The following is a 27898-nucleotide window of genomic DNA, read 5'->3' as shown; positions in this document are numbered from 1 at the left end:
TCTTGTAACTAATGGCATACTAACTGTTAACCAAGAACTGTGTTTCATTGACGGAAGTTGCATTTCTTTTGAACTGTGGCAAGTCTTCTTGGATTAATGGAAGTGGCGGCAAGGCATTGTGGCTGGCAATACCATTGGTGCTGTTCTGAGGATGTGGAAAGTCAATATTTCACCAAGGAGAAAGATTTGCTATTGTTGGAACTTTGGTTAACAAAACTTTACCTTGACATTGAAACATCAAGAACTTATCTGAGACTATCATACCTACAGGGATGTCCTTGTTTCTTTCTTTTGTTGAACATTGGAGTAGAATTCACTTCGAAACCTCTGGAAGGGAACTTGGCCAGGTTACTGAGATGTTATCAAGAAACTGAAAGTTGTAGATATTTGGATTGTCATACATTTATTTCTTTGTATTTGATGTTTAGTGTGAGGGCCAAACATCCTGTCTTCGAGTGTTTCCCTTTAGTTTTGCTAGGATTGGAAATCCTCAGGAGAGTACGGATAGTGAGCTATTTAATATCATTTGTACTTTAAGAAAATAGCATGTTTTGAAGAATCATCAAACAGTTATCCGCCTCGCACTGCTGACCCCTCACAAATGATAACTTAAATTTGGTATCTGGTGAAGTGTCAAATTTGCATAATTAATTAGGCGGCTGAGTTACTTAAATGAAAACTAATTAACTTCCTCTAAATGGGTCTTACAATAATCTCACAGGAAATTTGATGTGGAGCCTGAAAATGCAAACAATGCTTACACCACACGTCAGAGGGCTTTGTAAATTACACATACAGGTAAAATCACAGATTTTCTTAACAAGTACAAAGTTCTTAGGAGCACCCTCTTGTGTGGACCTATAGTATTTACAGTTGTGTACTCTTATAGGTCCCCTCATGACTAATATTTTAGGGGAGAACCATTGACTTGATTGGTATGTGCCAAGTAACATGGTATCAAGGACTCTCACACCAGCTGTTAGACCTAATGGCCTCAGGTGTCTTCTTTATATTGCATAACATGTTTCATACTTTTCATTTGTTTCATTACTTATTTGTAATCTCCATGACAAGACTTTGCCCTTAGATATCTGTTACCATAGTACTATGTATATGTGTCGATTCTCTTACATCAGGCATCTGGGACATAGTTGTGGAGTTGGGCTCCGCCAGCAATTAAATTATGATAACTCATTAGCTTTACATCTCCCATTGCTCAAATCAGTGAATTCACCCTCATAGGGTGGTTTCCAGTTCCTTCTTCTATATTCCCTTTCTCCCACTGTAGTTCTCTGCATTCACCTTTTCACACACACAACCTGATGTGGCACTTATGATAGTTGGCTTGGCATTCCCGATTAATATAACTGGGATTTGCATCAGGTGCCCAAATAAATGCTACATGGCAATTTGGACCGTCACACGTCAAAGGCTTCCGGAGCACATCTGTGGGCCATCGCACAGCCATCCTTGCTTGTTACTACGAGTTTTCTTATTTTCCCTCTTTATAGATCAGCATTCTCTCTGATCCACTGACTACTTTTACACTCTCCCCTGCATATACAATCACATTACCTCTACCACACTCCCATACTATCTTCCGAATTTGTTAGTTATGTGCATCCCTAGCATATTCCTGCATCTGCCCGCTCCCACTTTTGGCCCGGCTTTCCTTTTTCTTCTTCCACAATGTGGCCTTTTCTCTGACAAAGTACAAGAGCTGTAAGATCACTACAGTGGTGATTGGAAAAGTATAAAAGGTCTGTAATGTAACATAATGTAACATACCATAACTTTTTTCACATCATGCATAATAACAATCTGCATGCTTGTGTCAGACAAGGACTACAAGAATATGACTAGATCTCACAGTTTTCTTTCTGTTACTGTGTGTCTGTCAGCCTTCAAAGCACAGTTACAAAACCCAAAGAAGAAAGTCTAGGCTGCCATTACTTTGTACTCGTGTACTTTTAAAATTCCATTCAGGATAGAGCAAGCAAAGCTAAAAAGTTCTATATTTTTAAACTTCATTTAAAATTAAGCAGTGTACCCTGAGCTGAAGAGACATTACTGCATATGGTAATGCCCAGGCCATTGATACCGCCCTGAGCGAAGCAAGGGCTTTAACAAAGCCCGGGGTATTACCTGGTGCGGTAATGGCCCCCCAGCAAAGAGTATATTGCTATTAGTACCCCGGTCTATCAGACCGGGATGCTAACAGTGTCTGTTTTCAGTTGTGAAACAGCTTTGGCGTTTAGCAACTGAGAAAAAGAGAAAAAGAAATAAGATGGTCGCCATGGAACGAGGAGAAGGGACTATATGTAGTCCCTTCTCCCTTTTCCATGGTGGCCATTCGAATGCGAATAAAAATTCGGGCTCCGAAGTCTCAACGTTAGGCCCTGCTGTTTTGGCCGAATTAGGCAAAAGGATACGGTGATCACTTGGACCCTCCACACCTGTAGTGTCGACATCAAGTGGGATTGAAGAGGTTCACTTACATAATAATCGGCATATTGATGCCAGTCTAATGTAAAATCCATGCCCTTCTGAAAAGCATAGTATAACAATCCATGTCCTACTCATGGCCAGTTCCACAAACACCAATTTATCCAATCCCTTCTATGATGGGATAGGTCAAACTCATCATGAACGCCATCATCCTACTAATAGAGTGGACACTCTTCATAGAACCCACAAACATTTTCCTAATAACTCTATGGCAAACAAACCTATCCCATGATTCAAATAATCCTGACAACTACTCATATCCTGTTCTCACCTGTATTTTCAACCTCTTGGACAAAGGCCATGAAGTAACACACTATAAAATTAGGGATATAAAATCATCTATGTCTGATATTTTGGCTAAACTGAATAAGTTAGGATTTGTGTTTGCACAGGCATCTATAATGGCCATCAACTCACTTAAATCTATGCCTGTAAAAAAAAGAGTCACTGACCCCAAGTTCATCCCAAACTATTGGTGTGAGTGTGTGTTGCAGCTCAACACAAAGTGTCAATAGCAATGTAATGAAAGGTCCCATAAACATGTCATATGCTCAAGCTGTTAACAACTCGTCTTCGTCTTCCAAAACCATTGAGGGTCCTGACTCACGAGATATATGGCCCAATGTTATTTCGAATTCAGCAAAAATTGCTAATCTCGAAATTCTAATTAGAAATCTACAAACGACAAACAGCACAATCCATTCCAATTGCTGTGTCCTTCCACAGTCTAAAGATACAGAGATTGTATCCATATGTGAGGATTCTGACAGTCCCACTGCTTTGACCAATTCAATTGAACAAGCCGATAACATGAATTCAAGTGGGGATGAAGCTGTTGACGTGCTAAGAGAACCTGTTGAAGCGAGGACTACTAATTCATTTTTGTCACGCAGAGCTAAATGCCTTGAAAACAGAGCACTTAAGAGAACAATTAACAGAAAGAATCAAAAATATGTGCCAGGCAAAAAAGCTAAAAATCTAAATCCACCTAAATTCAAAGGCCACATTTCTAATATAAAAAGCCTCTGCAACATATCCAATGAGGATGTCTTGCTGGATCTAAATCAGCTCAATGAGGAGAGCAAATCAGCGTTGCAACTTAAAGATGTAGAGCCATCTGCTGCTAGCAGCTCTCATGTGACTGCTAAAATACAAAAAAACATACACACACAAAATGACCTCAATTAAACCTGAACATGCTGCAGGTACAAACTCAGAAGAGCAAACTTTTGACTCGATGAAGCTTCCTCTTCGTCTAATGATAGGATCCAGTGACACCAAGCAAACACAATTGTCTACCTTCTTTTCAGTTATTAAGAACAAAAAGTAGCATGTGGCACCAGCTTCTGTGGACTCATTAGAATCCACTAATAAGCAACCAACTTCTCCATTAACAACAGGGATGACATCTAATGCTGACCAACCAATTGTGAATCCGGTAGATAACAAGACACACAACATGACAGTTGTGAATGTAAGTAAAGTGTCAGTCCTTATTAATACCCAAGGTATTGCAAGCATTGCAGTTCCAATTGAGAATCCAGTAAGCAAATTTACCCATGAAACCATCAATATAATTGGTTGGATTAGTGATTCTAGTGATTCTAAAATCAACGGTAGGAGCAGAATCAAACGGTCTTACATTCTCCATGCCTTTAATCACAACCCTTCACTCAGAATATTGAATTCTGAGCATATTATTGACTGGGTCACGTTGAGTCTTATCAATAATAACCAAATTATATGACATTTAATTCAAATAGGCTTACTGCGACACCTCTTTAAAAGCAAGGAGAAAGCTCAAATATTCATTGAAAACCATGACCCTGTTAGAGAGATGGCTCAAGGTTCGACTTCCTCCAATGACACCTCCAAAATCCATGACGATGTGCTTATGTCACAGTTTGCCTCTCTGTCCTTTGTCATAAAGGACTGGTCGTGGCTCGAACCTCTAATGAAAAATCTTATACCACCTAAAAGTGCTAATATGCAATCATAGCCACAAAATACTTAGCATTGCTTCATGGAACTCATGTGGTTTCAACAATCTCGTTTCATGGATTAACTCAATGTTTACTAGTAATAATCCTTCTATAGTGCTCATTCAAGAGACTATGAAACTAGAAAAATGTTATGTAAATGGTTATTCCACCTACTCCGTACGGGCCACTATTGGCAATTCTGGCAGACCCTTTGGGGGTTTAGCTATTCTTGTCAACAACAATTTGAAAGCCTCAACTAAGATGGTGATGGCTTTGGAAGATATTTGACAATTGAATTGATCATCCAAGGTGAGAACCCTGTTTCCTACTTACTAATTTGCATTTATTGGAACCCAGCTAGGAGATCACACGAATGGATGTTTGCACATCTAGACTCCATCCTCGAAGATGTGTTTTGTCGCAATTTGGACTACAAGATCATAATTGGAAGTGATTTCAACTCCAATTGTCTTATGTAATTCAAATCAGCCATCATGTAATTCCACTCATAAATGTAACTCTCAGTCCACATTAAAAGGCAAAAGAGGAAACTCATTTTTCCAGCACGATGGGATATCCAAATTGCAGAGATAGACAAAAGAGAAAACAGTATTACATGGCAAAGTAGTTCCAAAAGTCCTATATTGTTTACTTCGGGATGTCTTTAAATTTGCTCAGCTTGTGTGACCCAGTGACCACCTAAAATCCTGGCTCAGGTGATCACTTGAACATTAACCTCAACATCAATATGGTGTGTCACGTATATGACACTCTACCTGAGCTATGACTGCTAGAGATCGAACAGCCTGATCTCTCTGTTCATTGGAATCCCAAATTGTGTCACAGGCTGACCAACATCGTCAGGCAACAAGTTATACAGGGTACAAATGAGCTAAACCATGAATTTGATATTCAACAAGTGGAGGAATGGAACAACTTTACAATAAAATGTTTGCTTGGTAAACTGGTGAAAAATCATATTAATAAGAACAAACATCACACCCACACATCCAACATGGAAGTCGCAAAACTAAGACGACAAAAAAACAAACAATTGAGGGATCTCAAAGCGTCTAATGTGTCTTCTGCCCTTTACTCAAACACAAAGAAGCAGATCTGCTATTCTTACAAAAATAAGATTCAATCTATCAAACAGATATTGTGCATTGCCGACAATCAAAAGATTATCCACAACCTATGTCTAAATAATAAGAGATCAGTGTGAGCAACTATGAGAAATGCTATTTCAACGTCTTCAGGGAAAATTAATTTGTCGATTTCTGCAGAGATGTGGATCTCCTACATGACAAAAAAATGTAAGATGCCGATTGCGTACACCAAAGTGTTGTTTCAGAACTACAATAGGGTAATCCCGGGCCCTTGTGCATGGTCTTTGGAAGACGTGAAGTGGGCCATATCAAAACTAAAATACTCTAAAGCTGCAGGACCCGATGGTATTCCTGCTTGTGTTCTTAAACTTGATCCCTCTTTATGGGCATCGATTTTAAAGATGAAATATGACATTTACAAATCAAATCATCTACCAGAGTCCTGGCTCACTTCCATTATTATCCCGATTTAAAAAAAGGCAATCCCTCTGATCCTGCCAGCTTTCGCCCCATCGCCCTTATGGATGTTTCTGCTGAGGTGTTTGTGATTCTGATTTTGAGAGTATTAGAAAGTTATATTCAGCAGCATGACATTCTCTCACGCTTTCAGGTTGGCTTCCGCAAACATGTTGGGACGGCTTTGAACGCTACCATCTTATCAAACATTCTTGAACGGACAAAACAACCTAATACTGGACCAGTCTACATGGCGTCCCTCGACTACGTAATTTCTTATGGGATCAAATGTATAGGCTTGGATTTGCTCCGCATTTAATTCTCATGGTGTCTAAGCTGCATCCAACACTAGCTTTATGGTGAGGATTAATGAAGATGGTTCCTTAGCTAAGCCCTTGACACATTCGTGGGGATCAAACAAGGATGCAATTTGGCCTCTACTCTTTTTAACTTGTATCTCTGTGACCTAAATGATATATGGCAACATAATGTTGGTTTTCCAGTTAGACTCGGCAAACTCCATCTTCACTGGTTGGCGTTTGCCGACAAGCGTATTTTTTTTTGATAGAACGACCTTTGGTCTCCAAGCTAAATTACAAATGTCATTTTATGCACAGAATTTAAACTTGCATTCAAACGCCAGTAAATCTAGGATCGTAATATTTACCAACAGGAAAAAAAAAGTATGCTCATACAAATGGTCAATAGATGGACTTTGAATTGAACGCACGCTGGCACTTAGGTATCTGGGTATAAATTACGTGATACCTCGTCTACGTATGTGGAGGCTCGCTCTAAAACAAAAAACAAATCCACTTATACCCCAGATGAAAGTTATCTATAGAAAATATTGTAGATTTCCCATGATGTCGGTGATAGTTTTCTATACTCAAAGTAGAAGCAATTATTCTCTATGGTTTGGATATGTGCCTGTTGAACATTGAAACAATGTTGGATCAAAAGATTAGCCAGTTCCTTGCCCAACTCGATATTGAGACATGAACTTGGTATCTCGTCACTCTCGTTCAAATATTGCTGGAAATTACTGTCCAATTATGCAAAAATGAACACTTCTCCCCGCAACTCCATGTGCAAAGATCGCTCTAAGATACCTACTATCCTGTCTCGATATCAAGCTATGATGGTAAAATGAAAATAATATTGTTAAAAATTCATGCCAACATTGAAGACCTCTGTATGCGTCCGGCCTATGTGAAAAATAAATTGTATGAACATGATTGGTGTTATACTATTGAAGCTTTAAGTACCTATAGTAGTTACAAAGAATATGCATGTTTTATATCTAAAAGAAATTCTCGATCATCAAATTCACTGCGTTTTCCATGCAACAGGTCTCGTGATATGTTTTTGAGATTTAAATTGAAACAATTCCTGACCAATGAGAGAATTAAACATTGGAAATTTAACCTGGAGCTTAAATCAAGTGGTACTTGTCGCTATTGTTTGTGTATTCAACAACCAGCTACACTAAAACATCTAGTTATCTTCTGTCAGCGCTTTGAAGTCGCTAGAGTGATTTTTGGGAAATTTATCAGAGATACTACTTTCTCAAGGGAATGGCTGTGGGTTAAATGTATGTGGGGAAATAATAATTAGTCTTGTCTCTAACCCGCTTAATGATGAACTATCAGCAAAACTGATTTTACAACTTCCTCTTAGGGTAGATGCTACAGTTTAGCTCCCAAATGTATTGAATAATAAAATACGACTGAGTCGTCGGTGCAGTCATGCAATGAATGGTACCAAAGTCAATATGTCAATTGAGTATGTGTTTGAACTTGTAAAGTAGGTATAGTTTTTATTGAAGTGTATTTGTCTTTTTTAATATATGGTTACACCAACAGTAGAATGCTTAGTTTGATACGCTATTGCGATGTTTTGCACATTTGCTATTTGCACAAAGAAGATGGAAAAAGTGTGACTCATTCATGTTATTGTTATAACTTAAATTTAATTAATTCAATTTGACAATTGTCTTTTAATAGTCTAACAGCTTTGTCTTTTTCTTTTTTTGTTTCAACTTGCAATGTTCAATTTGTTATATGATGATTTCCAACTTCAAAAAGAGCTTACAAATAAAAAAAGGAGCAGGAACTATGTTGTAAAGGTTTGTTTACAAACTGAAAATAATAAATTTTTTTTTTAAAAAAAACAACGAAGATGGCCACCATGAAACAGGGAGAAGAAGCCCCGTAGTCTCTTCTCCCTTTCCATGTGGGCCAATCAAAAGTGAATACAAGAATTTTAAAAAGTAAGCAAAGAAGATGGCTCCATGGAAAGGGAGAAGGGACTCCATGTAGTCCCTTCTCCCTTTCCATGGTAGCCATTCGTGGAAAGGGAAGGAATGCTATCAGGGAGCCGGAGCGTGGAGAAGAAGTTGCAGGATTTGTCGGCCTGATAACGCCCGCAAATAAGCAGATTGGTGTTCACAGGTTATTGAGAAACATGGCAGAATGGTACTAATGTAGCTTATGTCATTTCTATTAAACAGTAATAATTTAGCAATGTAAAGCCAAACCTTACCACATACTTTTATCAGCTAGAACTGAGTAGATATGCAACCTAATGTCTAAAGTATAGACTATGCCTACAATCCAGCTTCACATCTTAACTTAAATGTTTTATCCCTGCAAAATAATTTTATCATACTGTGCTGTATCTGCTCAATTTGGGATGTGCTTTAAATTGGGTGGGTGTGCGGTGGTGAGGTTGGGTGGGTGGTGGGCAGACTTGGCTCATGTCTGGCCAAGCATGACCCCAGGTTCAGCTCTACTGATACATGTTATGGTTGGTCCATCTCTATGTTCCATAAGCGACTGAGATGATCAATGGCCAGCTCACCAAATCACATTAACATATTTTGCAGAAGAGCCAAAATAATAAGTTCTAGCAATACATTGATTTCATTTGTATTTATGATTTTGGATGCTAGTATGAATGCATGACTGCTATTTAACATGTACTTTCAAGTAAGAACATGCAGGTTTACCTCTCGGAAAACTGTACTTTTGTAACCACGATAAAGTCCTTGAATACCCTAGGAGGAAAAAAGAATTTAGAATTATAATACACAAAAGAATGCAATTAAAAAGTGATTGGTCATCCATTGTTACAGAGTAAAGAAATAAATATGCTAAAAATAATTTAAGTTGAGCTCACCATACATCCTTCCAAGCAGTGTGCATCTGAGTAAGATTATGGAGAGAACCTAAGGCAGCAGCTATTCACAAGTACACTTACACAGCACCAAAACTTATTTTCAAATTTCAATTTACCTCAATGGGAAACCAATTTTCATCCCACATCATGCAAACTCTATGTAAGTGCAGCTTTCTTGAGGGCCAAATTTTAGTGGTCTTAAGTTTTGTATGGTTATTTTAATTCTGCCATGAGCTCTATTTGGACCTCTGAATATTGGGAGGTAGGGGGGTGAATGATTTTCTTCCAGAGATTCAGTATTCATGTTTGTTAACCTGAAACATAAGTCTGTTTTAACAATTTCCAATGGTCTCACTTAATTCATCACACAACTATGTCATGTAGAAAGCACATAGTCAGATTATTAAATATTGTAAATTAGATTAACGCTGTGCAGCCTATCCTTAACTTGCGCGTGCTTTGCATTGCCTTTGCCCAGTGATATTCCATTTTTACCCTCTCCCGAGGGGCACCATTGCCTGATAGAATCTTGGACCATGCCTCACCAGGCTAAGACTGCCATTCTGGGTGTTTGGAATGCTGGTAGCATCGTCTTCCAGAAGATTTCCAAGTACCTTGAGAACTTCCATCTCAATATGGAGCCCACTGACCATTACAATAAGGTTTTTTTTACATATTTTTATATGATTTTCAACAATGTAAAACATAACTATACAGATATATAATGCAGAGTTAACACATGTAATACATCGATTAGCAAGTAATTACATGTTTTAACTCTAGTGAAAACAAAAGAAGAGTTTCAGTGCCTCACATCCACATAATATTTAAATGAGTGAGCATCTAGATTGTGGCTAGCTCACACAGTTCCAACCTCAGGAAAATCCCCCTCTCACAAGATGGATATAGTAGCAGTATAGATGATATTTTACATCCGGAAGTTCAGGGGCTTCCTGTTTCCAAAATGATCTATTGCGTAGAGATAAAGTAAAATAGATCAAGTGTTCTGAGATGCTGAGGGCAGGAAAGTTGAGAATAGCCTCTCAGATGACAAGCAATAGGCCTCCCATCTTGTCCGAAAGGATTCTCTTGTTTTAGACAGTAGATAAGCGATCAGTTATTTCCGGGCCATCAGATCGAATATCGTTCGCAAGCACAAGAGTATCATGGGAGGATCAGGTTTTGTAGACTAACTAGCTATACATGGACACGCTGTCAACAACATAACCATTATAATTTTCCAGTCTTTTGTCGGACGATCTCCTAAAGTGTCTACCCTCAGGCCCAGGATCAATAAGAAGGGATAGGAGGGATAGCCCAAACCGGGATGCTTTTGATAGTGCTCATTACGGCTTTTTGATAACTGGTCATTTTTGGCAGGACCACAAAATGTTTAGGGAATCTCCTTTACCGTGGCATCCCATTGAACATTAATTGGGGGAGTGAAGAGAAATTGAATGGTGTTTATTTGGAGTTAGGTACCGTTGATATACTGTTCTATGGTGGAGTCCATTTCTTAATCCTATCTGTCCATAAAAGACCATGACGCCACATCTTCAGTGGATTTTAAACTATTGTAGAGGGAGTAAATCTAATGGTAAGTAAAGTGCCAGAGTGTTGGTCAATTGGTTTTTCGAATTATGTAGGTATTCTAAAAGCTAATGATGTGACCAAAAGGTGGGAGATTCAGACACTGTCTAAACTGGCAATATCCCATGAGGCCAACCTCTGTTATGCCAGAGTCTTGGTTGCATTCTTGAAACGATTTTATAATGTCTCTCAGTCTCTGACATCCCCCTTTCCACCACTGCAGTATGAACGCTCCCTCATACCGGGCCAACGAGAACGCTTGGTTGTAACAAACAGGGCTTGCGGGGGAGAAGGAAGGTAGTTTGTTTATTGTTTAATACCTCCCAAACCGAAAGACTGCTCCCATGACTTTACATATGTATACATTTTCTGGTCTATGTTTCCTGGCTAACCAACTGATGCTACATGGGGGAGACATGCTATTGCATGCTCCATTTCATTCCAAGGTTTGTCACAGAACTCCTATTGGCACTTGAATATAATTCTGAGTTGAACACCCATGTAAATTGTGAGCAAGTGAGCAGTAACTCCGCAGCAGATGTAACATTTTCATTTGAGATTGGTTCTGGGCTGCGGGAGGGGATAAAAAGGTATGCTGCCACCACCGCCAAAGAGTTGAACTTATTAGGCACGGTTCATTAGCAGAGATGAATTTGCTCCCTCATAGAATAAAGATTTCTGTGTGGATGGCGCCCACAGTTGTGCTCCTTTGTTATTATTTCTCTTTCCTTCCTTATAAAATTCACTCGAAAGACTTCTTTTTTCAGCAGTCAGTCACAGTGACTAGCACAAACCCACAGCTCGATGAGAGCTAGGGTGTCTATAGTCAGGATACTCCTAATAGTGAACTACATCACTCAAATGCAAAATACACAGTGGCGTTGACCCACAGAATACAAATGGACAGCTACAAAAGATCAATGCACAGGATAAATGAATCTGGGAAAGGAAACACCTATCTGAGACATGGCATCCTTCCTATCACTTAATATAAGGGGCCTCGACATACCCTTAAAGAACAAAAAGGTAACTCTCTGCAAACATTCCCGTGGTTGTTAGTCTCCAGGAGACTCCCTTATTAGCGAATGAGACCCAAAGATTCAGTAAACAGATTTAACTGTGCATCTTACAACTCACAGCCGATTCTAAAACTGCTGGTGTACTAACAGCACTACATAGGGAATGCCTATGGCAGATTGCAAACCATATAGCTGATCAAAAAGGCCAATATCTATTTATGAAAGTGTGGGGGGGGTGATGTTTACCCTTGCATAAGACTCCTTCCTGTTAGATGTACTAGACTGTTTGGTCTCTTTTGCGGAAGGTAAAATATTCTTATGCAGAGGCTTTAACCTAGCAAGGGATTCAAAATGCGACAGATCCTTACATTCCCACTGGAGATCAAGGGCTACTTCAAAAATGATTAGAATGAAGATAGCAGCTATGGGGTTACTACAAATCTGGCGGCAGACACACACTACCAAATTGGATTACCTCTTTTTCTCATCTGTCCAACACACTTACTCTCAGATCGACTACGAAGATAGGAGAAATGATTGTCCATTACATAAAATACCCCGTTATGAAACCTACCTTAGGTGACAAAGAGAACATTGAAGAGTTTTTTTACCGTCAAATCACCCCACGATACCAGCAAAGCCTATACATTGGGTGCCTTTAGGGCAACAATCAGGGAAAAATAATATCCTTTTCCACAAAGAAAGGGCAACAGACACGTCTCTTGGAAGAGGCGTGCTGCAAGATCTTGGAGGACTTGAGATCAGTGTGAAGTCCACCTCCTCCAGAAAGGTTTTGAGGAGGATACGGGCAGTTAAGGTCCAACTTAACATTCTAAGGATTAAAAAGGCTGTGGAAGCATTACTCATTACACGCCAACATTAATATATTAAATCTAATTGCACTGATCGACTATTGGCCATCAACATTAGGGGACATAGGGCAACCCAACATATCAAGGGTACTAGAGACAAATGATCATGCAGTCACAATAGATCCCCAAACATGGAGATTCTGGTGGGAGTCCTCTGAAAGTATCCATTGAACCCCATCAGCTACAAGCCCTGAACAGAGCTGAACTGTTGGGTCAAATGGTTATCAAACATCTAGTAGCGACAGATACTGGCTTCCTATAGAATATCTTTGGGATCCCTATCATTAGTCCAACAATCCCACTGTTATCAGAGCTTAATCTACATAGTATAAGCCGATTAGCACTGATCAAACCGTTGTTGTACTGGACTAGACTTTGGAGTGCACCGACATTAACCAAGTATAGAGATGCAGTTAGAGATGTCTTGTCACAAGAAGGGGGTGCGGGGGCATCTTATGGTTTATTTACATTCGAAAACTCACGGTCAGCCAAGGCTATTCAGATTTTTGGTTAAATCAGAAAGTATTGATATGACAACCCAAGCCTCAATTACGTTTAAATATCAACTGTATGAGGATGGGATGCTAGTTACTTAACTGCAAAGTATAGCATTGTTATGCCTTTACTGGAAGAGAAAACATACTCTGGGTTATGAGAAATATCTGGATATCTTGAATCCAAAATTACGAAGACTCCTTTTCATGAAATCTAGATGTGACATCTTGCCGTTATCACCACGCATACATAATTGGGATAATAGCATCTCTGATAGATGCTTTTAGAAGTCTGAAAGAGAAAGTGAAACACACTTCTTTTTAATCTACCCTCTCTACCTTGATCTTAGAAGACTTACTTGAAACCTAGATTTGTTACCTACGGCATTAGATAGACTGAGTAAGCTATGCTTTTTTGTGTTCGAACTGATGATCTGTCAACCACCTTCTTAGAGCCAAGTTCCTTTTTAGAGCCTGACTAAGGAGATCAAAAGTCTTGAAGATATCATCATGAAGGTACTGATCAGCTAGGTGTAGATCATATGGCTTTTTTTGGAAATGTTTGTGTTATTTATGAAATATTGTATTGATGATCATTGTATTGTCTTAATTTGTATGAATTATGTGACAATTGTGTCAGGGTCTTGACCCTGTCATAGGGGTGGTGTGGGGGGGAAGGAGTGACCCTTCTCAGCGTGAAGCAGGAGGCTTTCTAAAATTAAACTCAAAAGAAGCTCTGCCACAGGTATGCAAAGTGGAAGTTGTGGGGTCACCGGTCCCTGAAAAATCCCCCCCTTGTGCCAATAATGACAACACTGATGCCACTCATATGCTCTCAATGCCTCATGATACAGTCACTCGCCACAGTTCTCTTTTTGTCAGGAGGATGTCATGGCAGGAGGATCCGGAATGTGGAGAGGAAAAATACCCATTAAAGTGAATGTTGTGGCACTCAATGCCTGGGAAGAGACCTATTGTCAGACCCACTTTGAAAGTTGAAGAAGCCAGAGGTCTGGGAGGGATCTATTGTGATTGGAAAACACAACCAAACGTTGGGAAGAAACCTGAAGTATGCCACCAGCTTTACGAGAAGCCTAGTGCACACTGTAGAAATCAGAGGCTACAGGAATGCCTAATAGAAGGAGTCTGGTAAAAAGACTTTAAGAACTTGTCAAAGCTGGCAAAAGCAGGATGAAAGGATAAGAGCAGACTGGGAGTAAATCCGTAAATCGTCTTCCCAGGAGAACTTGTTTATTTTGCTTCATGAGGTTAGGGCTGGATATTTGGATTAAGATTTTGGGAACTCTTTTGGTTGGCTGAACATTGGAACAATTGTATTGAAAACATAGGGAAGCCAGGATGCTAAAAGACTTGTTAAGATATTAGGTTTTGGAACTTTCTGTTGGCTACAATGTCTGGATATTACGTTCTACAGTATATTTATTATTTGGACACGGATCTCCAAAGGGGATGAATATCTGGAGAAAGGCCCACTTTGCAGTGAGGCTTCTTTGACATTGTTCACCTGAAAATGATCCATATAGCTTGTAAATTGTGACAAAGATCTTTTGGTGTTTGGTCCAACCTCTTCCAATGAGAAATACTCAAAAAGGTGGTTTGTTGAACCACATCTATAATGTGTCAGGTATGTCATTGCTTGGTTCCAACGCAGGTTTAAATGGGTTTATCCATACCAGAAGAATATTCGTGAGGGGAATGGTTTATTTTAAATTAGTAGTCCCAGTTTTTCCAGCAAACAATTTGAGAACTATGAATCAGGTATATATTTTTACAATTCAACATATGTCACTAATAAATACATACATATTATGTGTTGCACCAAAGACCTTTTTTAGACATGAACTAAAATCACCAAGGAACTACAGTAAATTATACTGAAATGCCCTATTAAAACATTCAAGAAGACCTCTGACCACCCATTTTCTTAGAATCCAAACATAGACTCCAATTTGGATTTTTAAAACTCCACACATGCAGTCGTCATGACACATATCCAAATTTCATGGAAATATGACATGCTTGGTTCACTCGAAAAATTATACCACAGAGGCACAGGCAATATCCTTTTAGTACAGATTCTACAGAAAGGCAACTAGGACCTACAAAGGTCTGATTTTGGAATTCTAGTAAGAGTTGAGAGACCTGATTCAAATGATTTAACCAACAACTTTAAAGAGTAAGCAACTCCTGTTGCTGTGTGTGAAGAATGCTGCAGAACCCTCAGTGAAACCCTGCCTAAAGTCTCCTTCCAGGTGGCCAGGGGAAGGCAGATGCTTCCTAATGCCAAACCTGGGGGTGGTGTGCTGCTGGAGGATCACCTGGGTGGAGACAAGGCCCAGGGTAGTGAGGAGAATCTGTGGGATGCAACACAGTATTTATTCTCTGATGGGGAGACTCTTACCACTCTGCCAAACGAGATTATGGCTTATTGTCATTGCAATGTTTCTCAACCTCTTATTAAATCTAAGGTTGTGAACCCAAAGGTTTAAACATTAAAGCACCCTATACCAAAAGAAATACCTTTTTGGTATTTAAAACTAAACTACCTTTTCAATCCAAGTGGTATAATACCAAGGTATGTGGAAGTCTAATCTTCTCTAAACCATCTTCCGCTCTAATAGTTAAAACCCAAAGCGCCTCTGTTAAAAATATGAAGGGAGTTCAATCTACCCTTATAAATGATCAAGAAGCAGGAAAAACAAACTTTGCTAAAACAAACTACATGTCACAGAATCATAGAGCAACTGAGACGAGGAAGTGGGCTGAAGAGATGTAGATTTAGTGGTCAGGCAATTAAGCCTAGTAGCCATTGCAGGAGTCAGGCAATTGAAGCTAATGACTCACACCTGAGGCCTATTGACAAACCTGTGAGGCATAAAAGTCCCCAGCAAGAAAGCAGAGGGAGAAGGAGCTGGCAGTAGTAGTAGAGAATAAGCATGAGGCTGGCAATTCACAAGGAAGTGGGAGCACTGACGAGAAACCAGAATGTGGAGGCAGCAGATTTCACCTGCAAGTTCTGAGAGGGTCCTGTGTTGCCAAAACCTGTATTGCAGAGGCTGAACAGTGGAAGACGTGCTGAAAGTGAAGTTTTCCCCATGTGACCGAGTAGCTGTGATTGCAGAGACAAGACCATACAGGAGCAGAAGCTGAAGGCAAGCCAAATGTCTCGGGAGTGAAAGAGACGCCCGATTAAGGTGGCCGGACCGGAAACACCCGTGCTGGAAAAGAGTGTGGGCCCCAAGTGAGCCTGAAGTAGTAGCAATGGTCAAGGAAATTAGGGAAGCAAAGCACACCGCAACCACAGAGTCCCTAAAGCCGGTGAGTGAAGCACGGCATTCAGATTCACTTCAGAAGCCTTGCCGGTAACTTTAACCAGCTCTGAAATAACTTGCATAGAATGTAAAGTGATTAAAAGTTGTGCAGCATCTTTAAACTGTTGATTGATTTTGGAAATGTAGCACTCATGCTTATTCCAAACACTGGGTTGTTCGTGTGAGAAGTAAGAAGCTGTTCCGTCCATTTTTGAACTCTTTTTGATTTACCGGAGTGGCCACCTGTTCTTAATTGTACAGAAACAACGCTTGGTGAATCCATTCCGAAAACCTAACATTAACGTCTCACAAGAGATTCAAGTAATAACAAGTGAAAACTGTATCAAAGGAAGATCGTGTGTGACCAATTGTGTTTCCTGAGAGAGGTCAGAAATTGCCTCCTCAATACTACACAGGAATACAGATATATGCAACGCTTTAAGTTTACAAATCTACCTTAAAGAGTGGTCGCATGTGCCTAATTATGTTTTTACTTTGAATTACCTTGTATTATCCAGAATTGACATTCTTTACTGTTTTAAGAAGTCACAATACTGAAGAGGATAACACACATTACACAAGCCAATAGGTGAACCCTTTACATAATGACACAAGTCCGGTTAAAACCCATCCACCTAATCTGAGGAGTTGTCAACAGTCTAGTGGCGGCAGCTATAAGTGTGTCATTGTAACCTGAAGCTGAAAGAGTGGCACTATGGCTTCTGGGTGATTAGTTGGACAGAAAAGGTGTGAGAAAGCTTAGCGAAGGGGAGCTGGGTGCTTGTAAAGAATTTACACAGATGACCCTGACATGCTAAAAGACTTCTGAAGCTGAAAGGAGGCAAGTCTTGTGGGTAGAGACAGGCCATCCTTGTGGCAGTTAGATAGACGTAAGAAGCAGGGAGGATGCCACTTTTTAGAAAGTCAAAAAAGAGAAGAGGGCTTTGCCTACCTAAAGAGGTCGGAGTGTCTTCTCAGACTTTGCCTGATAATTAAGAAGTACAAAGCACTGGTAGAAGTACTTGAACTGTGGTGGTATACAAAGTTGTCAGTGGTTGCCACATTGGAGTGGTTTGAAGTAGTGGCATACTGTGGGACAAAGGTGACTGTTCTCATAGTAACAACAGTAGAAGAGTGATTGTTAAAAGGAAGCAGCAACCCAGAAAGAAACATACTAAAAAATATACCAAATGTACTGCAGAAGTTCTAATTCATTGTAAAGTTGTAGCTGGAGAAGTCCTACAAGTAACTATTCTTTTGAACTCTGGCAAATAATCTTGGAGTGGAAACACAGGATTACCACTGGTGCTATTTTCTTTGCTGGAATTGGAAGGGGATATTTTCAACCAAACCAGAGAATTGTTACCAGAGGATTTTTATTTGATGAACTTTATTTTGACTTGGAACTGATAAGAACTGTTTCAAGACTTTTCTTTTCCTTCGAACATTTTGAAGCAGACTTTAAAACCTGGGGGAAAGGATCTTACCCAGGACAAGGAAGGTCATGCAAAGATTGTTCAAGATTGTTTATTGTCGTATGTTGCTTTATAATGTTCTTTGAATGTGTGTGGTTTAGAATGAGGGTCAGTTTACCCATGCTAAAAATTGTTCCTTTATTCTTTAGACTAAGTTGGGAATTCCTTGGTAGAGTAGGGCAAGCAAGGCGATATTTGAAATCATTTACATTAATAAAATGTCTCACTTTGAGAAAACTACAAGCAGTTGTCCGTCTCACATTACTGACCCCTTACATGTGTCCGGACACTTTTACATAAATCACAAATGTTTGATTTTTTTATCCTAATTAGTGAACTAACTGAAATACTTTGCGGAGATGGAATAATCACATAGATGGACTTCATCAAGGTTTAAAACACAGATGTGAGAAGGAAAGAAACAGTAATGAGATTTATACACCCAAGGATGGCATTCAGTAATTGCAGTGCTTTGATCATCTTATGTAAAAGCTTTAAATCAGCAGAAATATTAGGTTGACCACAAACTAGTCAGAAATACTGTACTGCTTAAAAGATGCTTGCATAATGTTGGGAAGGTGACATGATCTTCCCGCACCCCCAAGCGTTTTAGGATGAGACAAAGGCAGCCGCAGATACTGTAAGAGACCAGGGGTGAGGGGGATGCCCGTAGGGCTTCTGCACTATTACATTACTGTGTGGTTTATGGGGCAGCACACATGTTAGAATAATAGCCATCTTAGATACTAGCAGACAAACTGCGGCACAAAACTTAGACATCTGCACTCCAGGCCTAGGCTGCGAACATGAGCAAGGGAATAGGTTGTATCCCACACACACCGATGAGAAAGGCACGAGCTCCACAGCCCCATAAAACCCTTAATTGTCCTAAAATGTTGCCATCCCTCGCACCCTGGGAAGAATGTGCCCTGCAAAGCAACGGGAGGAGAACTGAGTGTCTGTGAACAGTGCGATCCCACGAGAAAGGAGGGAAACGGGCCCCCAACCCCCACCAGTTCCAATCCTACGTTATAGCACCCCAATGCCCTGGCTTTAGGACCCATGAATTCCAACATACCAGATAACTCCAGACCATTGACCATAACCTGTTGGGCCCCTGATCAATCAGAAAAATCAGAAAGCAAGGTACTACTGCCTTCACTCCTAGGCCACGTGATTTGTGCTGGGAGGTGCAGGGAGGGATGACATTATAGCCAGAACGAAGCTGGGAGACCTTGGAGAAATGCTGTTGTGTCTGGGAGCGAGTGAAGTGTGTGAGTTAGTATGACCTCAGCTTTCCCCCTGGGCCCCTGTCTGTTCGTACCAGGTGTAATGCTACATACAAAGAGATGTGTCTTTCTTAGTTAGCAATAATAATTGTTATTTGGCCATCTGCTGACCAATGATGACTGCAACATCGCCTACGTGGAGGAAGATGGACGGGCAGAGCTGGGACCAATGGCCTGGCATCCCCATGGAGCAGGTGACCTATGTGTAGGGTCTCACCAATCAGCAGCACAGGTTCCTACTGTATGTAATGACATTATGCATCGTTAAAATGTACTGCTCATGCAGATTTTGCCAGAACGTTCCGCGACAGCAGAGTTCTTTGATGTCGCTTTTTCCTTTTGTATGGAAATAAAGCTTGTAATCCTTGCAGGCCTTTTTCCCTAGTAGTTTCTGATGGGGGCTTTCCTACAATTTACATAGTTAAAGCAGGCAAGCCTTGTGTCTATTTCAAAACAGGGGGAAACACTTTCTAAGGCCAGGGGTTAGTGAATGTGAAAATAAGTATGTTTGTTAATGGCAAACAAGTCTCGGAGTACACACAAGTGGGTCATCACATCAAGCAGGATGGAAACACACTACAGGATGTATTGGTTTTGGTACAGAATGGAGATCTCCCAAATGCAAGACTCTCCTTCGATAAGACATTCACAGTGTTGCATTACATACATGCCAGCTCTTGATGTATAAAATGCATTATTGTTTCCCCTCATATTTGCATTTTATCATCTGATGAAGGTTAATGTGACTTTCAAAACTCATGCATTATTCCATTTCAGCATAATATTTTCAGAAAGTTCACTAAAAGGTATAAAAACTCGAACTTTTGAGATATTTCAAATAAAACACACTGTGCTACAAACACATATCTAAAGTTGCATTGTTCGGACCTTTGCTAAAGGATCCTGGAACCTATACCACTACAGAAAAATTGTTTACATAGTTATTTCCTGCCAAGACACAGAACAGTTCAAGGATGTACATTTTTTTTATTTAAACTGTTGAACTTACCTCTTGACGCAATGTGTTGGCAAGCACCTGATATGTTGTGAATAACGGTGATACTTGTGCTCTCTGCTTTACAACTTCAGAAGGAACCCGTATAAGACAGGCAACCTGTTGAAACATAAAATGTTAATTAATCTAAGAACTGCCATGCGGTAAAGCAATGCTACATTGAGGTATGCTACAAAGCCACATTGTGACATGATTAAGAATTTGAAAACACATTTACCAAATTGCATTAACCTTATGAACCAATCAACCTTTACATTTCACAAACACATAGATTTTATACACCCACAAATCTGTATTGCAGTATGGTTATATAGGGTGAAAATAAATAAAAATGCATGGTTAGTTTAGCACTTTCGTCTCGCGGTTATTTGTAGAGACTTATTGTTCGAAAATTTTGAAAAAAGTTAGTTACCTGAATTTAATTATAAGTTAAAAAGCATAATAGCCAAACAATTAAGACACCATGGAAAGAGATTTTAAACAAATGCAAAAGCCATTTGAATTGTTCTCTGTCTGGGGGGGCGCTGTTGCGCCAAAGTAAGATGGCCGCCTAGCGTACCGCTCCGGACTGACAGAGCGACAGATCCTGCCTTTTCTCCTCTTGTACGCTGCCTCATCCTACTGCGCTGCCGGCGAGGCTCCAAGAGCATCCCTGCTGCATCCCTGTAAAGTTTCGGCGCTAAACGCGCCCTCGGAACCTGTCTGTGCCCCTCTAAACGGCCGGCGGCTGCAGCTACCCACTCTCCCCGCCTCGCGGCTCCTAGGACCACGGCACGTTCCTCTACTTGTGAACGCAGCGTTTCGGGCCGCGGTGGGGGAGGGGCACTGACATCCAGCGAGAGACTGCCTTGGCCTGCCAGCCCATCTGTGTCGGGCCGCGGCCCCCTGCGACTGCTACGACTGGACACCGGATCCCCCGGCGGACGCTTGCACCTGGGCCGCGGCTGCCCCCCAGCCTCCGCTTCGCCTGGCCTCCCCCCTCCCTGCCGCTCCTCTTCACGACCGCGGCACCAGACTTCAACAAGGTAGGGCGTGTGGAGGGGGCGAGTGTACCTGGCTCCGGCGGTCCCTGCGGCCGCCCTACTCACCGCCCGCCGGCCTAACAGACCACCATCCTTTTCCCGCTATTGCGGTGACTACTCGGTTCCCCCGCTGACCGCAGGCTGGCACGGCTGCGGGGCCCCGCACTGGTGGACCGGGCCTCCCACGCGGCACCCTTGTCCGCTTCTGCCCGCCCCCCCCTTCTTGGATACTGACTGGAGGACCCCAACAACAGTGCCTGATCAGACAATTACCCTCGCTGGGCGGCCTTTCGCTGGAATACCTGGCCTCACCTCCACTCCTATGCCACAGACAATTGACTCCTCTCTCTCCCCGTGACTGCGCGAGTGCGCGCCTGGGCTAATCTGGGGACCCTCGCCAACCACCTTGCTATCCACCCTCTGGGCGACCTCCCCGGTACATCCAGGTCCACACTGGCAGCCCACCGATAATACCTTGCTGAACGCCCTACCCTTCTGCTTCAGGAACATTGCCTTCCCAATACCTGATCGGATCCTGACCCTTGCTGGACAACCCACGGTGATATACCCTGCCTCAGCACCATTCCTAAGCCACGGACTATTGGCTCTTCTCTCTTTATAACTGCGCTGGGACTCGCCTACTGAACTGCTGTCCTCCACCAACCACTATACCATCTACCGGCTAGGCGTGCTTTCCGGGGCGCTCAGGCCCACGCAGGCAGCCTACAAATAACATCCTTACCCTCCCACTTCAGGGACACTGCCTCCCCGCCTTCTCAAAGTGATGCAGCCATACTGAACCAGTAACCTGTGTGCCCTCACTACTTTTAAGTACAGGACAGTGCAACTTGCAGTGCTGCTTCCATGTGGTCCCTGCCGCCCTAACTGAACCAAACTACGATCTGCGGTCCCACTCACTGCCCCACACCTGTGCTGGCTGTGCATACGTCCTACGCCCTGGGACTTGGGGGTTCGAGACCGCGGTGGCACCTGATTCGCCTCACTCATAGCTCCCCCGCAGGGGCCAGAGCCCCTCGCTTTGAGCTCTGCTGTCCCGTTTCACAAACCACCCTTCTACAGACAGCCCGTGCTATATCTTCCTATATTACATCACTCCCTGAATATCCTGGGTTAACTTCAAATCTGGACGCCCCTGGATTCTCGTTGACTCGCCGCTGGCGCTGTGTGCCTTGGTGGGGCCTCACTGGCGCTCCCTCCGGCTTCCCTTGGCGCTGTCCCTGCCCTATCCTCCCCCTGGGATACTCGTGGGGCACTGTTTGGAGGCCTGTCCCACTGCATCCTAGTGGGGCCCTTGGCGCCAGAGGCGGCCTGACACCATGACTAAGGGAGCCGGAGCTAGCAAGAAGCAAAGCTCATTGAATATGTTCGCCAAGATGCCCTCCAAGCCGCTGAATGACCATCCGGAGGAATCACGGACCACCACAGCATCCTCAGCCCCTGATGACTCGCAGAAAATGCTCGAGAATATGCGTGAGGCCTTCACTACCCTGCACACTAAATTAGACGATATGAATGGGACCATCTCATCCATAAAGGCCCATATCGAAAGAACTGACGGTAGGGTGGCCGAGGTTGAGGCGAGGGTTTGCGCCGGGGAGGACGACTTGGGTTCCTTACGCGCCGCTGTGACCACTGTGACCAGCCGGGTCTTGATGGTCGAAAAGAAAAATGACGACCTCGAATCCCGCTCCAGGCGGAATAACCTCTGCATCGTCGGCATACCAGAGGACAACATCAGGGAACCAATGGAGGACTATGTGGAGCGCACCCTTCTAACACTCCTTGATAACCCCAAGCTTTCAGCGCAGTTCGCAGTAGAAAGAGCCCATCGCACGCTGACCGCGAAGCCCAGACCGGGTGCCCCGCCCGACCCATCATAGCCAGAATCCTGAATTTCCGCGACCGTGATGCCCTGCTCCGTGCGGCTAGGTCCAAGGGAGAGCTGCATCTTGGGGCGGCGAGGATACACCTGTACCCGGATTACTCAGTGGCTGTGCAACAAGAACGTAAGACCTTCCTAGCGGTCAAAAAGAGACTTCGAGACTTACGAGTCAAGTACTCCATGCTCTTCCCTGCTAAACTAACGATTGAACACGCTAACCAGACATTCTTTTTCACCATCCCGGAAGAAGCCTCGAAATGTATTGATGAACACATCCCGGGCTGACCTAAGCATTGTTAACACAAACCTCATATGTGTTAATGGTTATTGCCGCACCTAAGTCACGTGTGGTACCACTGTGGCGCTTCCTCCTCCATGATGGCCACTTGTTTACCGAAGTTCATTGGCTGTTTGGTTTCCAAGGTCTGTCATCATACCTAGGCCACTGTTCAGTTCCGCCGGGGCTCTTCCTCCCCCACGATGGCCACTGTTCATTGCAGTTTATTGTTTGATCATTTTTTCAATATTGCTCCATTGCCTCTCTGTGCCGTGACTTGGGAGTCAAGTACTCCATGCTCTTCCTCACCAAACTAGGATCAAACACTCCAACCAAACATACTTCTTCACCATCCCAGAAGACGCCTTGAAATATATAGACGAACATATGCCTGGTTCATCTAAACAGTTTGATATAGGTTTCATGTTTCTCAATATTTGTTACCATACCTGGGCCCTCGGGTCGGGACTGCCACGGCGCTTCCTCCCCCACGATGGTCACTTTCATCGTACTTTGTTGCTGTTCATGTTGCTAATGTTGCTCCATTACCTCTCTATGTAGGTATGTTCCGCGCCATGCTGTTGCATCGCAGACTGCAATAACCGTTTCTTTTTGGGCCCCAGTCTCGGAGCTGCCCGGCATATTATCCAAGCTACCTCTGTTGATCGGGCCCCGGGACCCTGGTTCCTACAGACTAGGTCCCCTCCCCCCCCAGTGTCTGTTGATGCCCTGTTGGGCGCACGGCTCTACCCCAATCTCCTATGGGTCCTTTGCTTTTAGATCTGGTCCTGATGCAACCCGCAGTCACTCTAAACGCCCTACTTGATCCAGAAGGAAATGTAGCATAACTCTCCTTACGCTCTTCCCAGTCCGGCGCGCCATCGCCCGGCTGCTAACAGACCCCCAGGCGTTGCTGCCTAAGCGTTTATGGTTGTTTTGGTTTTGTTTGGGTTTCGTCCCTCTGATTGGGTGAGGGATGTGGGTGGGGGGTAAGATGGGAACGTTATGGTTTAAAAAAGTCTTGACAGCCTCCAGAGGCGCCGCACCCAACCAATTCATATGTATAGTCGGGCGACCATATACACCCAGGGTACACGCTTTATATTTGACTAGAATCCACTTTCACCTATTCCACCATCACCTCTTCAGATATGGCTGACACAACTCTGACTTTTATGAGCTGGAACATCAGGGGATTAGGCAACTATAAAAAGATGAGGCAGATTCAGCTTCACACTGAACGCCACAGAGTAGAGATCCTATGTCTACAGGAAACCCACGCTCGCTCGGAGCAATGTGAACGATTCGCCAAACAATGGGGCCCCCAGAGATATTATACTAATTATTCCACACAGAGCCGTGGCACCCTCACCCTAATACAGGGGTGCACAACTGATTTTGACAGAGGGCCGAAAGTACCTTACATGAGGGCTATAGTGGGCCGAAAAGTAAATGTGGGCGGGGCGGTAGGCGGGGCGTGGCAGGAGGCTTTTTAAACCCCCAATTTGTAATAAACACATGAAAAAAGAATGTTTTTGAGGGGTAACGATTTTTATTTGCATTTCAAACTTACATTTTGTACTACACATTTTCCATTGTTATAATTTATTTCTATTTAGTTATTGTATCTCGCCTGTTTAATTAACTTATATATATATTTTATTGACCCTAGATACACTATGCCCCATACACTATGACCCATGGCCCCCTCACCCCAATCAAACACTATGCCCCATGGCCCCCTCGCCCCAACCAAACACTATGCCCCATGTCCCTCACCCCCAAACAAACACTATGCCCCATGGCCCTCACCCCCAACCAAACACTATGCCCCATGTCCCTCACCCCCAACCAAACACTATGCCCCGTGGCCCCCTCACCCCCAACCAAACACTATGCCCCATGGCCCCCTCACCCCCAACCAAACACTATGCCCCATGGCCCCCTCACCCCAACCAAACACTATGCCCCATGGCCCCCTCACCCCCAACCAAACACTATGCCCCATGTCCCTCACCCCCAACCAAACACTATGCCCCATGGCCCCCTCACCCCCAACCAAACACTATGCCCCATAGCCCCTCACCCCAACCAAACACTATGCCCCATGGCCCCCTCACCCCCAACCAAACACTATGCCCCATGGCCCCCTCACCCCAACCAAACACTATGCCCCATGGCCCCCTCACCCCAACCAAAAACTATGCCCCATGGCCCCCTCACCCCAACCAAACACTATGCCCCATGGCCCCCTCACCCCCAACCAAACACTATGCCCCATGGCCGCCTCACCCCCAACCAAACACTATGCCCCATGGCCCCCTCACCCCAACCAAACACTATGCCCCATGTCCCTCACCCCCAACCAAACACTATGCCCCATGTCCCTCACCCCCAACCAAACATTATGCCCCATGGCCCCCTCACTCCCAACCAAACACTATGCCCCATGTCCCCCTCACCCCCAATCAAACACTATGCCCCATGGCCTCCTCACCACCAACCAAACACTATGCCCCATGGCCCCCTCACCCCCACCAAACCCCCCAACTCAGCACACACACAAACATGCACCAATACAGACCCGAACCCCCACCCCCCAACTCAGCACACACACAAACATGCACCCATACAGACCCGAACCCCCCCACCCCAGCACACAAACATGCACCCATACAGACCCGAACACCCCACCCCCAACTCAGCACACACACAAACATGCACCCATACAGACCTGAACCCTCCACCCCCCAAATCAGCACACACACAAACATGCACCCATACAGACCCGAACCCCCCACCCCCCCAACTCCAAACCCCCACCCCCAACTCAGCACACACACACTCAAGCATGCACCCATACAGACCCGAACCCCCCACCCCCCCAACTCAGCACACACACAAACATGCACCCATACAGACCCGAACCCCCCACCCCCCCAAATCAGCAAACTCTCAAAAAAGCACCCATACAGACCCGAACCCACACCCCCCAACTCAGCACACAAAAAACATTCACATCAAAACATTCATACACATCCGACACCCCCCCACCCCCGCATCTCAACATACACACAAAATACATTCAAATACAAACGCACACACACCCCCCCACATCTCAACATACACACAAAATACATTCAAATACAAACATTCACACACCCCCCACATCTCAACATACACACAAAATACATTCAAATACATTCATACACATCCGACACACCCCCCCACCCCCGCATCTCAACAAACACACAAAATACATTCAAACACAAACATTCATACACATCCGACACATCCCCCCACCCCTGCATCTCAACATACACACAAAATACATTCAAATACAAACATTCATACACATCCGACACATCCCCCCACCCCCGCATCTCAACATACACACAAAATACATTCAAACACAAACATTCATACACATCCAACACACCCCCCACCCCCGCATCTCAACATACACACAAAATACATTCAAATACAAACATTCATACACATCCGACACATCCCCCCACCCCTGCATCTCAACATACACACAAAATACATTCAAACACAAACATTCATACACATCCGACACACACCCCCACCTCTGCATCTCAACATACACACAAAATTCATTCAAGTACAAACATTCACACACACCCCCCACATCTCAACATACACACAAAATACATTCAAATACAAACATTCACACACCCCCCCACATCTCAACATACACACAAAATACATTCAAATACATTCATACACATCCGACATGCCCCCCCACCCCCGCATCTCAACATACACACAAAATACATTCGAACACAAACATTCATACACATCCGACACACCCCCCCCACCCCCGCATCTCAACATACACACAAAATACATTCAAATACAAACATTCATACACATCCGACACACCCCCACACCCCCGCATCTCAACATACACACAAAATACATTCAAATACAAACATTCATACACATCCGACACATCCCCCACCCCCGCATCTCAACATACACACAAAATACATTCAAACACACACATCCGACACACCCCCCCACCCCCGCATCTCAACATACACACAAAATACATTCAAATACAAACATTCATACACATCCGACACACCCTCCCACCCCCGCATCTCAACATACACACAAAATACATTCAAACACACACATCCGACACACCCCCCCACCCCCGCATCTCAACATACACACAAAATACATTCAAATACAAACATTCATACACATCTGACACACACCCCCCGCAACATACACACACAAACATAAAGCAAAACAAACCCGGCACACAAACAGACCACTTACCGGAGGCGTGCTGGAAGGCAGGCAGGTAAGCGGCAGGTAAGCTGGAATCGTACTACAGCTGGCG

The 27898-nt window shown here is 43.3% G+C and overlaps 1 protein-coding gene across 1 annotated transcript in view; it reads right to left on the bottom strand.

The window, feature by feature from the left end:
• SLC25A26 (solute carrier family 25 member 26) overlaps window positions 1–27898 on the bottom strand; it is a 1812191-nt gene that overhangs the window by 1290091 nt on the left and 494202 nt on the right. Inside the window, exons 4-5 of the mRNA XM_069643784.1 lie at window positions 20316–20420; window positions 9066–9113 (exon numbers count right to left, since the gene is read on the bottom strand). Coding sequence (XP_069499885.1) covers window positions 9066–9113; window positions 20316–20420 — 153 coding nt within the window. The remainder of the gene's footprint in view (window positions 1–9065; window positions 9114–20315; window positions 20421–27898) is intronic.

The sequence above is a fragment of the Ambystoma mexicanum genome, chromosome 2p, assembly GCF_040938575.1.
Source record: "Ambystoma mexicanum isolate Mex_15411 chromosome 2p, UKY_AmexF1_1, whole genome shotgun sequence".
NCBI classification, from domain to species: Eukaryota; Metazoa; Chordata; class Amphibia; order Caudata; family Ambystomatidae; genus Ambystoma; species Ambystoma mexicanum.
Note: the sequence above shows the minus strand (reverse complement) of the source record. Positions and strands in the feature narration are given on the sequence as shown.